The 12,654-nt window shown below is 46.6% G+C and overlaps 2 protein-coding genes across 6 annotated transcripts in view; both read right to left on the minus strand.

The window, feature by feature from the left end:
* Nucleotides 1-1,332, minus strand: part of KCNH3 (potassium voltage-gated channel subfamily H member 3) — a 17,250-nt gene extending 15,918 nt beyond the window's left edge. The window contains exon 1 of one of the 2 annotated variants that reach the window (XM_006916804.3): nucleotides 1,224-1,332. In XM_006916804.3, the coding sequence (XP_006916866.1) occupies nucleotides 1,224-1,299 (76 nt within the window). In that variant the 5' untranslated portion in view covers nucleotides 1,300-1,332. Of the gene's footprint in view, nucleotides 1-648 lie in introns of both variants that reach the window. The other variant, XM_025050294.1, reaches the window with a different exon arrangement.
* A 7,056-nt stretch (nucleotides 1,333-8,388) lies between these two features.
* SPATS2 (spermatogenesis associated serine rich 2) overlaps nucleotides 8,389-12,654 on the minus strand; it is a 90,842-nt gene continuing 86,576 nt past the window's right edge. For all 4 annotated transcript variants that reach the window (XM_006916805.3, XM_025050281.1, XM_006916806.3 and 1 more), the window contains 3 exons: nucleotides 12,227-12,329; nucleotides 10,671-10,885; nucleotides 8,389-9,622 (listed from right to left, as the gene is read on the minus strand). In XM_006916805.3, the coding sequence (XP_006916867.1) occupies nucleotides 9,311-9,622; nucleotides 10,671-10,885; nucleotides 12,227-12,329 (630 nt within the window). In that variant the 3' untranslated portion in view covers nucleotides 8,389-9,310. The remainder of the gene's footprint in view (nucleotides 9,623-10,670; nucleotides 10,886-12,226; nucleotides 12,330-12,654) is intronic.

Consider the following 12,654-nt stretch of genomic DNA (forward strand, 5'->3'; position numbering starts at 1 on the left):
TTAAGAATCGGCAGTTGTGAACACTGAGATTGGTGAACGCAGCCCTGTGTGGGCATTATGCCTCTGTAGTGTGTCCTGAGCAGCTTGGGATAAGGGACAGGTTTGGGAATGCCCAAAGGAGTACTGCACCACCAGCTCTAGGCCAGTTTCAGCCCTAACCCTACCTTTGCCAGGCTCACTCACCAGCCAGGTACCCAAGTTGGCTGTCTGGCTCCTCCCATTGTGACCCACCTGGACTGAGAGGCAGTCCAGGCCATCATCCATTCTGCACTCTCTGTTTGAGCCCCAGCTGGGTGACCTGGCTCAGGAATTAGTGAATGTCATTGAGAATGGGGGTGTTAGAATGGTAGCTGAATACCATAGCCTGGAGCCAGGAATGTATTGGGGAGTGGGGGGGGGGGCGCTGAATCAGCAGGCTGCAGGAGCCAAGCACACAGCAAAGCAGATGGAGAAGCCTGTGTGTTTGTGTGGTGGGGTGGGGGTGGGGGTATCAGTGATGGGTTCCCACCCGATTCCTATCAGGAGACAGAGACCATGGAGGTCGCTAGGCAGAGGGCTGGGAAGCCTCACTGGGGGCGATTGTGAGGGAAGAGGAAGGGGGAAGGGGCTTTTCACGACTTTCCCGGTGCTCAGGGACTGAGAACTCACAATCCAGAAGCTCTGGTCTCCTTCTCCAAACTTCCCCAGTCTTGGTGGGCGTCCCCAAACCTATTTTTTAGGAACTAGCGGACTCCGTACGTGGGTTTAGGTTGGTGGGTTCAGGCGGTGAGGTGAACTTGACCAAACGGTGCGCCCCTAGGTCCCGCCTACTCTATCTCCGTTTTAAAATCTCTTCTAAATCTGTTTTTTGAGCCCTCAAGGCGGTTCCTGAGCACCGCGCCCCCCGCCTCATCCCCCAGTCCACCAGTTCCAGGGTGGTCGGTGGGATAGCGCCAGACTCAGGGATAGGATGGGTCCGGGTTCGCGCCCCAGCGAACAGACGGCATTCCAGGCCCCAAACTCGGAGACTTCAAGCCGTTTCGCCAGGCCTGGGACAGTGCTGACTCCGAACTTTTGTGTGAAACGGCTTCTGGAAGGAGACGGTGGTCCCAGCTAATAGCGGGGATCTGGGGGAAGGAGGGAAGGTGAGAGCAGGAGGGCGGCAGGCTGAGATGTGGGGTGCAAGACCCGCAGGAACCCCGGAAAGGAACGGCTAGTCCGGGAGAGTCGAGGGTCAGACTCACGCGTGCCGTCGAAGCGCGTGGCGATGGTGTCCAGGAAGGTGTTCTGAGGCGCCAGGAGTCCCCGCATGGCCGGCATTTTAGGCGGCCGTGGCCGCCCGCCCCATCCCTCCGGGGCGCGGGGACTCAGCGCCGGGGGAGGGAGCCCTACTCGGCCTCCCTCCTCCGGGCCCCGCGCCCCCTAGCGCAGCCGTCGGGGGGCAATGCCCTCCCCCGGCTTGCAGGCCCCTCCAGCCGTCCGCGCGTTTGGAGGCGTCCCGGCCGTCGGGGCCCGGAGCATCGCGCGCGGCCCCTCGCTCTCCGGCCGCCCACGAATCCTGGGCTCCCGGCTCCGCGCCGGCTGCGCTCTAAGCACCTTGAGCTCGCGGCGGCGGTGACTGCGGCTCCCGTTTCTGCTGCAGGTCTGCTCCCGCTCGAGCTCGGCTGAGCGCCGGGTCCCCGCAGCTTTCTCCGTCTGTCGGGGAGAAGCGGCAGCCTCCCTCTCTCCAGCGCCCGCCGCCTGCACCGGGGTAACCATGGAGACCGGGCACACCCAGGCAGGGCCGCCTCCTTAAAGGGACAGGCCTCCCACCGAGGGATCTCCCTCCCCTAGGGACCTCGGTGGGGGTAGGGAGGCGGCGGCCCTCCTACTCCTGCCACTCGAGCCGCCCAAAGCCACCCCCTCGGAGAACCACTGACGAGCGCCTGGTCCTGCTCGGGCTACTCAGTCGCAGGGATGAGGCGTCTTTCCCTGCAGCTGGGGGTTCTCAGAGAGCCTCGCTGCCTGTCTTCCCCAGGAGGGACCTGAGGAGAGCTCGGGGGAGGCGGGGTGTGTTTTAGACTAAAATTTAGAGGATTCGTTCCTGGAGGAAAATGTAATGGGAAAGGGAGCTGGGCAACTAGCGGAGGTAGTGAAGGCCCGGCAGTTGGCGGAGGTCGGGGCCCTTGAGGGGCGCCAACTGTACAGGAGAAATATAAAAGGAGATTTGGGGAGGGGCGGTCTGAACATAGCTTCTGGGCATCTAAGCCTTTCTCAACCTCAACTCGACCTCTGGAAAATGCATCGAGGAGAAGCCGCTGCTGGCAGGAGCTGGCAGGGAATTAGAGGGTTCAGACTCTCCTCGTGTGTGCCCCGGGGATGTAAAGAGAGTGTGTGTGTGTGTGTGGGGGGGGAGCTAGATCCTATGTCTCGTCCCTAAATTTTTATGTCTATTATTCGTCACCTTTTGCAGCTCCCCGGGTGCGCTAAAGGGTCAGGTTGCAAATACAGGGGACAGGTAGACGTCAGACTTGGAAGAACTTCCCAATCTTGTGCGCGTAGATAACGGCGAGCGGGGAGGGAGGAGGACCCAGCCTCCTCGCTCTCCGCCCGCTTTCGGTCCTCAAGAATTCCGCTCTGAGCTGAAGGGGGAGCTGCCGGGGGGAGACGGGGTGAGGTGGCTGAAGGGCCCCCCTCCGGTGAGTGGGTGGGGAGGAGGGGCGGGGCAGGCGGAGAGGAGCCGGGCGCAAGGGGCGGTCTCCTGCCCGTCTCCGGTGCTGCGTCGATGCTCCCAGCCTGGCGCTGTAGCGCCGCTCCTCCTCCCTCCCACGGTTTGTGGCGAGCGCGGCTACCGCCCGCGCCCAGAGGAGCCGCTGGGGCCAAAACAGCAATTTGTTCCCAAACGAGTGAAGCAGGAGGCTCAGCACCCCCACCCCTCTAGGAAACACATCATAGTCACCGGCATCGGAAAGGAGTGTCCCCTGCTCCACCTACCCTTTATCCGAGATGAGGGCCAAAGCCCAGACACCTGTATTAAAATTAGTTGGCGCTTTGGAAGGAAAAGGAAGCATCCTCTTCCCGCAGTTCTCTGAATCCTGGAATCTCACTGCCAGGAAGAATGAGCCTAAGAAGTCTGTAGATCAGGTTCTCCACCTCCACCCCCAACCCCGCAGAGGCCTGGGCTGCAAAGTAACCTCGCCCCTACCCGCTCATCTATGCCCCTCCGGGAGACATTTAGACATTCTACTGAGGAGAAGCTGTTATTTGGGAGTCAGCTCAATTTGAAGACAGGTTGAGGCCATGGTTGATAGCACCAGTGCCATCAACTTGGGAAACAGACTACCTAGGTCTGATTATAGCTCTGCCACTTGCCGTGTGATTTCCCTCCTGGGGCTCAATTTTCTTACCTGTGAAATGGGGATAACTACTTCAGAGGGTTGTTAGGAGAATTAAAGGACCTAGAACAATGTGTGACATTTACATCATGTTAATGTTTATTATCTGATTTTGAATCTTACAGGAGCCCTGTGCAATAGGCAGGGTAGATGCTATTTACACTCGTTTCACAAATGTGGAAGCAGAGGTAGGGATATGTAGTTTTTACCAGCGTGGTTACCCTGAGCAAGTCTTTTTATCTCTGTATCTTTACCTAGTCCCTCAGGTCTTCCTGTCTTCTCCTTCCACCTCCTCCCCCCACCTCCAAATACAGGAAGGGGCAGGGACCTGGTTAGAGATAGGAAGATGGGGGTTGGGGAGGAGTTGATGTGAACAGAGCACTGGGAAGTCATGGAGCACTGACCTCCTCACTGTAATCTTTTCCTCTCCCCTTCTCTCAACTCATCAGCCACAGTGGGGAGTCACAGGGAGGGGAAGATTGAGGGAGAGCCCTGTTCAGAGCCATTGTCAACAAGAAGAAACTCAGGAGGCTGTTTTGGAGCTGCCGTGGGAGGCCTGTAGGAGTATTATCTACAAAAGGAACAAGGAGAGAAGGGAAGAGCAAAGTTAGGGGGATAAAAAACGCTCAAGGCACAAAAGATGAATAAAGCCCCTAGCCCCCAAACGGCAGGCATAGGCAGAGTCAGTCACAGTGGGTGAGAACAGGTGGCTGTCTAGGAACAGAGCCCAGGGGCCCCTCCCATCTCCTCCCCTCTTCCCACTCTCTCCACCCTCTTCTGGAGATTCCCAGGTGTTTGTTTCTCCAGCCTGGCTCTCTCAGCCAGTGTGGCCAGGCTCCGCTTCTAAGGCTGTGTTATGTGGTGGGAAAAATCTCAGGCTTTCAAGTCAGACTCATTTGGGTTAGAATTCTAACTGCCACTGACCAACTGGGTGACCTTCAGCAGGGTGGGGCTGGGGTGGGTGTTAATCTCAGAGCATCAGTTCAGTTGTGAAATGAGCTTAGAAGTGATAGCCATCGTTGTTAAAGGGTCCCCTAAAAGCTTGCTCTGGCCTTGGGTGCTAGAACCATGGAAAATGAGTTCAGGATGAAGCCTCACAGAAGGTTCCTCTTCCCCTCTAAAATAAAATATTTTGGAATACTTTGAGGCCTCCGGTACTTGGCTACCCCTTGTCTATATAATTCTAGGCCATCCTTTTTCTTTTAGTGGATGATCCTAGCTAGAGTGTGAGTAAACCACAATAAACTTTGAATCAAGTGAATCCTGGGAGGTACATGGTTTTATAAACAGATAAACTGTTTTATGTCTCATAACTAGTAGTTGAGGAATCAGGTCTGAACCAAGATTTGACTAGGTTAATAGCAATTTGCTACTGTGCCATACTGCTGGGGTGCTTTGTTTTGTTCTTTGGTAAACAGCTTATGGAAAGAGGGCAGCATGGTCATTTTGATGAGTGGTCGGATGACATTTAGTGAGTGCCCGCTGTGAACAGCAACTTGAACTTCATGCCTGGACTGCAGGCCCTGCCTACCAGAGGGCAGGCTACCACCATCCTACCTGGAGCTGGCAAGGGAATGAATCTGAGAAATCTCCATCTCAGTCTGTGTTCTTGCAGCCCAGAAAATGGGTTTGTTTGAAATCAAGTTACAGAGAAAGCCTAACTGGGTTGTTGAAGAGAGACATAAAAAGGAGACCTGACTTTTCCCTGAGAAGTCAGAGTGGGCGGTATTTGTTCCTGCTGTTTTGACAGCAGTGAAGGGGCGGGCGGGCTGAAGAACAGTTGTGCTGGCAGTAGTGATGGTGGGTGAGTTTCCTCACCAGAAAAATCTCCTTCAGATAGTATTCCTCCTTAGTAAGGAGTAGCAACGTAGGTAATAGAACTCCTTCAGCACCTGTATGGAAATAACATTGCCTGGCTCTCCCTGGAAAACCCTGGCCTCCGCTTCACTCCTGCATGCTGCTAAACTGGTGGTGACTGTTTAGCCGGGTCAGTGCCATCAACATCTGGTCTGCTCCATCCAGAGAGCTCAGAAACTGGGGACAGAGGTGTGTTTTGACAGGTACAAGAGGGGCACCATGCTGGGGGGATATGCACTCAGAGAAAAGCCACAAGATAAACAAGATGACTGAATTATTTTCTGGTTAATAAGGTCTTTCAAGTCTTTCATATACTTTTTTACAGGGCAGGAGAGACAGAAAAGCAAAGGAGCTATGGTGAATGTTCAACTTGTCACAGGTTAGTTGACACCGGGGTGTTGTTCTGCAGCACCTGGACACCTGGCCAGCTACTGCCCCTCCATGAAATAGTTGCCACTGTCTCCATTTACAGTTCAGGAAGAGATTCAAAGATGTTATTTGCCCAAGGTTAGCCGCTCACATAGCTACCAAACTGTTAAGCTAGAATTAAAATCCAAGTGTGTGTCTCAAAAGTCCAGGGTCTTTCCACTCTCCCACACTGCCTAGCCATGAGGCATGGCTTCCAAGAGTTTAAGGAAGGGCTAAGTGCTCTATTTCCTTTACCTGCAAAGTGGTTGAAAAATAGAGCTAGAATTATCGATATTTGCCTCTGAACTCAGCATAGTGCCTAGCATAGGTTAGTTAATTCACAGATTGATAACCATGCATCTGGCTTTTCCAGGTCACTCCAGCCTAAAATAACTTATCCTGTTTTCTCACACACATACATTCATACTCATAAGACCGTACCCTGTTTTGGGATTCTAAAACCAAAGTTCACCCTACCCTATCTATAAACTACTGAACAAATGCCTGATCACCCCTTGTATAGTTCTAGTTTAAACATAGGACCCAGCCCTTAAAGTGGTGCTTCGTCCATTTTACTCACAGAAGATAGGATGGCTCTTTTAGGCATCACAATTACTCTGTATTATTTTATCTGTATGTCTCAGTTGCCCCAACTAGTTTATCAGCCACTTGAAGGGCTGTATTTTAGTTATCTTTCTCTTTCCTTAGCTTCTAGCTCAACACTTCCAAATACTGTTGGTGAGAGTGTAAATCTATGCATCTTTTTAAGAGTACTTTGTCAATAACTATGTGATCCAGCAATTTCATTCCTAAGAATTTATCCTAAAGATATACTCTCACAAATGAAGAATGATATGTTATTATGAGATGCTCATTTTGGCAATACTTATAGCAAAAAACTGAAAACCATCAGTAGGGACTGGTTAATCTAATTATAAATTTATCCAATGGGATCTATGCAGCTATAGAAAGAACAAGGTGTATTTATCTGTAGTGACATGAGAAGAGGTCTAAGTGGTATAAATCCTTATGATATATGTGTGCTAGTAAGGAAAATCTCTGTATTTTTTACTTTCCATGATGTATTCTTTTATACCTTAAAAAAAAAAACTTTTTAAAAAATGAATTTAAAAAAAGTGAATTTTAAGAATTTGCGTAAGTAAGGGCCTAGCAGGTATCTGTTCATAATGAAGCCATGCTAATTTAAATGTTCTCTCTCAAGTGGCATGTAATTGCCAGAGCTAAACAACCTGAAGTTTCAAGTCCTATCTCTAGTAGGAAGGGGCAAGACATTGATTCCTAAGAGGAAATGGAAAGGGAAGGTAAAATGATGAGTAGCCAATGAGCGCTGCCTAGGGTTCAGAGCCTCCTTTCTCTTGGGAAGCCCATAACTATTATGGGGAGCAAGGAATGGGCTGCATAATTCAAACATTAAGATAAACCTAACTTCTCTTCATTTAAGAAAGACAAATGACAAATTTAGGAGCAGAGTATCTATGAGATCCTAAATGAATTGTTTTAGACATATTAATTAAAAGAATTGTAGAATTCATACAGTATGATCTCTTTTTATAAAAACAAGAAGTAAAAATCCATGTATATATGCATATACATGCCTTGAAAAAGGTCTACAAGGGTATATACCAAATAATTAATAGTCATTACCCCTGGGGAATAGAATTGGGAAGACAGAAGAACTTCAACTTTTTCCTTTTACATTTCAGTATTATTTGACATTTTAGATACTACTTTTGTAATAAACAAAATGTAGAAAAATCTTCATAATTTTCAAACTTCTTATGGTCATAGAAAAAAACTCTCCAAATATTTTTCTATAAGGAGATTTTAATTTTGACCTCAAGGCAGTTTTGACAAACAGTGGCTTCCCATCTATCTGGGTGATTAAAGAGTCTTGCCTAGATACAGAGATAGACCTCATAATCTTTCAAGGTTGCTTCAATCTCTAAATTTCCTATAAAGTGAGGTAAGCACCTAATCAGAAAAGCAGGGCTTTTTCCTGATACCCAGCAGGCTGATGGTGTTGTTGGACAAATTTCCAAAAATGAAGTGATGAACCCTTTAGAAAATGGCTTCCCAGTGCTCGACTACTATTTTCATTACCAAGAATTTCTCTCTCCCTCTTTCTGTCTCCCCGCCGCCCCCCACTCCCTCCTTCCCTCCCTCAATCTGTTCAACCAACCTGAACCCTGGCAGCTCAGCCTCAGCCAAGGAGCCAGGGGAAACCCTGAGGCAGCTAAGTTCTGCACCACTGCCACTTACAGTCTGGGCTTCAGACTTGAGAGAACAAATGTTGGAGAAATAAATAGCTCTGCTGTTATTAAATCATAGATGCTGGGGGTGGGGGTAGGGTGGAGGGGTCTGGCACCAATGCCACCTGCTACATACTAGAGCTCAATTATACTGTTACATTCACTACTCCTGTCAAGGAACAGGCAATGGAGGAGAGGGGTGCTGATATAACCTTTGGTTGTCTGAGAAAGCTGTTAGCAGCTGTGGTTTTTCTAAACTGGTGAGCTCTCTTTTGGAAAGTCACCATTCCTTAACCTATGAATCTTTCCCACAGGTACAGCTACATTTCCTCATCCTGGCTTTCACATTTTAATTTGCTTCTGAAGTTAAGTGCTGGACAAACGATTTAGGAATCATACCTTCATTTAAGCCCCAAATAAGCTGTCCGAGATACTTCTATCCCATGAGACCCAAAGAAAAACAGAAAATGAAATGAAGTCACTTGCTGCTAGGAAACAAATGTGGGAACATTTATGCAGTTGTTTTTATTTATTCAACTATAAAGACTGACTGTGGCGATTTTTTGATGGATACATCTTAGATTAACACTAATTATATTACTATAAATTTGGTTCAAGATCAGAATAAGATTCAGGAAAGAGGGAGAATAACAACAAAAATCTTCAAACACTGAAACAAAGAAACTTTTTCCCTTTTTTAAACTTTAATTAAATGCTACTTTCCCATAGATTTCCCTAGACTGGTTTGTAGTCTAAAGTAACAGGAAACAAGGCTTTGGGCACTGAAGAAACTGCAGGTTAAGTTATGGTGCCAAGCAGGAGGCTGGAACCCTGATCTGAGTGTCAGTCTTAGGCATGTTCTGGGAGGAGAGGCAGATTCTCAAATATTTCATAGTGTTCTTTTTCACCAATTAAATTTCTCTGTCTCTGGCTAATTCAGTATAGCACTCAATCCTCTCATTGCTTTTGGTTACACTGTTGTTTAGAAGGAAACTGCCAGGAATATGTGGCTTCTGCTCAGACTGGAAAGGCAACAGGACTAGCTCTGATCTGTCTCCTCCTGAGAAGCTGAACAGTAGGAGGCTGCAGAGGAAGGCCTCTTTGGAAACTGAAAGGCCTGGTGCCACGGGAAGAACATTGCTTACCCTTGGGAAACCTGGTTACAGCTGCCTATGATTCCTGGTGGAAACGACCAATCAGAATCAATCCATATCATTGGGAAAGGCTGAGGGAAAAACAGGTTTGCCTCCAAAAATGGTAAAGAGGAAATGAGGAGAGAAGAAACCAAAAACATTTAGAATGGCATAAAAAGTGACACATGTAAACTTATTTTTGTTATTAAATCTAACTATAGGTTTTCTAAAGTCCAGATACCAAGTTGAATTGTATGGGATTGAGGAGAGAGGCCAACTGGAATTTCCCTCAAGAGTTCACAGCTTCAGAATGAGAGGTCCTGGGTTTGCGCTGGGGAAGCCCCTTCTTGAATGAGGGCTTGGGTGGGCTGGGCTCCATGCTGGCGCCAGTTCCATTGGTCCCTGCAGAGTGAGCCTGGCCCCATTCACTAGTGTTTCCTGGTACTTGTGGTGGCACACTCTGATACCTGGAACCAGATGAATACCATGAGCTATTTCTGTAACGACCCATACTGTCATGTCGCCCTTGGTTCGTGGGGTCACTGGACTTTTGGCCCTGTGGCCTGTAGCCTTGTCCTCCTCGTCTGTTCCCCGGCAATACCTAAGGATAAAAGAATACAATGTTCAAAGCACTCTGGCATTATGGTACCCTGTTCATTCCAGTTTGGTTTATAGGAGTCTTCTGACAGCATAACTGTAGCATTCTGTGCCTAGGACTCAGTTATTTCTCAAGACTCAGAGAATTCTGTCAGCCAATTCAACCTAGCCACTACATCAGAGATAATAAATCTTTCACTATTTTTTCTTCTACCTTTCACCTCTAGGCTCTTCTCCACTGAAGGGTTTTCTTTAGCTGGGCACAAGCCAAAGAAGGAAGAAAGAACATTCTTTGAGTTATTACAAGGACTCAATTGGGCAAGTATCTTATCACACGTCTGAACTTTGCAGATCATACGCCATTTATAAAGATAAGGAACATTTGGAATACTAAAATAAACATCATTATGATTAGCTTTGCTATATATCATGAACCACAGATCATGTTGCTGTGACATGTAGTACATTTTCACATTATAATCCAGAAAGCTGATGGCATGGATTTTACTTTTATCCTCCAATTCCAATGTAATATAGTTCTGAAGAATTGTTGACAACATTGCCTTGAATTCCTCTTGGGTATCTTTATCAAACCAAGGAGAATAAACTTTGGATTATTCTGCAACTTTCCAGTGTTCACTCCCCACATACTAGGTGCACTCTCTCTCTACCTGATATATTCTACATTGTGCTTCTAGGGAGCTGCTCCATCAGATGCACTCTGGTCAATCTGCCACTGTGGTGCTTGTCTACCTCGAGATGGGTACATGACTCCCAGTGTGACTAATTAACAGGCAATACTACCTACAACAGCTGGGATCACTGCCAACATCAGAAAGTCAGCAGTCTTGGCAACAGGAAATCTAAACTAGCTGATGGTTTGGAACATATATACCAAATGCTTTCTTTGGAACTAGCTGGGGCTGGAGGGATTGAAAATAGGTGTGGAATGAGAATAAAGAGAGGAAGGTAATGTACCGAGCTGTTAGCATTTAAACGGTGACAATCTGGTAATGTTCTTCCTAACTAGCTCAGTGGGGAAGCCAGGTTACCTCTCGATGAGGCTGGTAGGGCCGGCCACTGGAGTTTGCTATGGCTGCAGGAGTCTCTCCTGGTGCCGAGTTTTTCTTGTTAGCATTTGTAAGGCTGGGAGCGGAGGCACAGGTGGAAGACGAAGCAGCAGAGGCATCACAAAGACTACTCAAGGACATAGATGTAACTGAACTACATCGGGACCGGGTTGAATAGCTGTTCTTTGGATGAGACACTGAAATAGAAATATGAGAAATATGTCATCATATGCTGAAAGAGCATTAAGGGTAAGGTTTTCCCTATTTCTCCATTTCACAATGAGCAATTTAAGATAAAGAATCATCTACTTGAGTAATTCTAAAGAAAAGCTTACAAAATGGGTAACAAGAAAGAAAATCTCCCTTTGCCCTCCTCCTTCATTCCCTCCAAATCCTCACTGCTTTGAAAAGAAATTCTTAGAGACAGGAATAACAGGTTAAGATCAGAGCGACACATCCCCCCACCAAGTAATGACTTCTTGGCATTTCTACTACCTAAACTCCTGGCTATGGCTCCTGCAGCTGACTAAGCCTAGGAACAATAGTATGGGCCATATGTTCAGTTTCCTACGCAAAGAACACTCTAACGTACAGACTTTGTAAAGAAAGAAAAAGGTAAGGGCTAAATCTTTTTCTAAAAATTTGAATGATGCATGGTATAAATAATCAAAGTTAGTTAATATGAACAGAACTAGTATTTAAATAAACATGTATCTTCCTAAGGTTCTTTCTGCAAAAATCATCCTAAATTCAAAATATCAATCTTGCCGAAATATATTAACATTTTCAATTTAAAATTTGTCAGAATTCAATGGTTTAACTGCCCCCTTGATTTTTTTCTTGGTTTTAAGCCTGGACTAACATTGAGTTCACAATCACTGCCCTAGGTCCAACATTTCGCTTTTATACTGAGATGGAAAGAACAAAGGAGCTGAGCTGAGGGTTTGACTGGTATCACAACAAACTCTCGCTTTAGAGGCACACCTCCCCCTTTTAAAAAATTTCATTTTTCAATTACAGTTGACATTCAATATTATTTTATATTAGTTTCAGGTGAAGAGCCTACCTGATGGACATTTGTATAATCTATGAAGTGATCCCCACCTCAACCCTTTTGAAGCTGTTATGTAAGTAACTATTGTGTGCCACACAAGGCAGGTATTGTTATCTTCATTTTGGAGAGAAGTAAAATGAGGTTCCAAAAGGTCAGTGTAGAGGCAAGGATTCAAACTTGGTCTGACTCCAGAGCCCCACGTTCTCTATAATGCATATCATATACCTCTCAACGAAGAATGGTGAAAATATATTGCAAATTTAGGGAGCTAGAAAATATCTATGCTCAGGGCTTAAAGCTTCCAAGTCTACTGACTTCTTAAGGATCTCAGACTTAGTTTTCATAAAAACAAGCAAACAAACAAAAACACAAGAGGCGCTAAAGAAGAATCAGTGGAGAAGCCAACTGGCACTTTAATTTCTATTTAGTAGAGGGTAGTCTTCTCATCGCCATCTCTAGTGCCCTAAATCTCTCACCATCTCACCTTGTCCAAATGAATCAATGTTCTTCTTTAGGGTCTCTACGTCACAGGTGAACCGGGCTACTCGTCCCAGATCCTCATCATATTTACGTTCACTAACAAAATGCTGGAGAAAGGGCAAAGAAAAGCCTCCAAGTGAGACAAACAGTACACATGGAATCTATAGCTTGCTATGTACAGATGAAACAATTATTTTCAATTGTCTTCTTTTTACTGCTTCAAAGTTTACTAATGGACATATTACCAATGCTGGGTGATTGATAAAATTCAGTCATTTTCTTAAGAGCGCAAAGATAAGTCTATTTGGGAGCTTTAAGAAATGCTACATGATGGTCAAAACCCACTTAGTATAATTAAGAGAAAGGAAAGAATTTATAGTAGAGGGCCATCTTTCCACTGTTGGCTACTCTCCATATCATCCCATCTTATAC

Source organism: Pteropus alecto, unplaced genomic scaffold (genome assembly GCF_000325575.1).
Source record: "Pteropus alecto unplaced genomic scaffold, ASM32557v1 scaffold196, whole genome shotgun sequence".
NCBI lineage: Eukaryota > Metazoa > Chordata > Mammalia > Chiroptera > Pteropodidae > Pteropus > Pteropus alecto.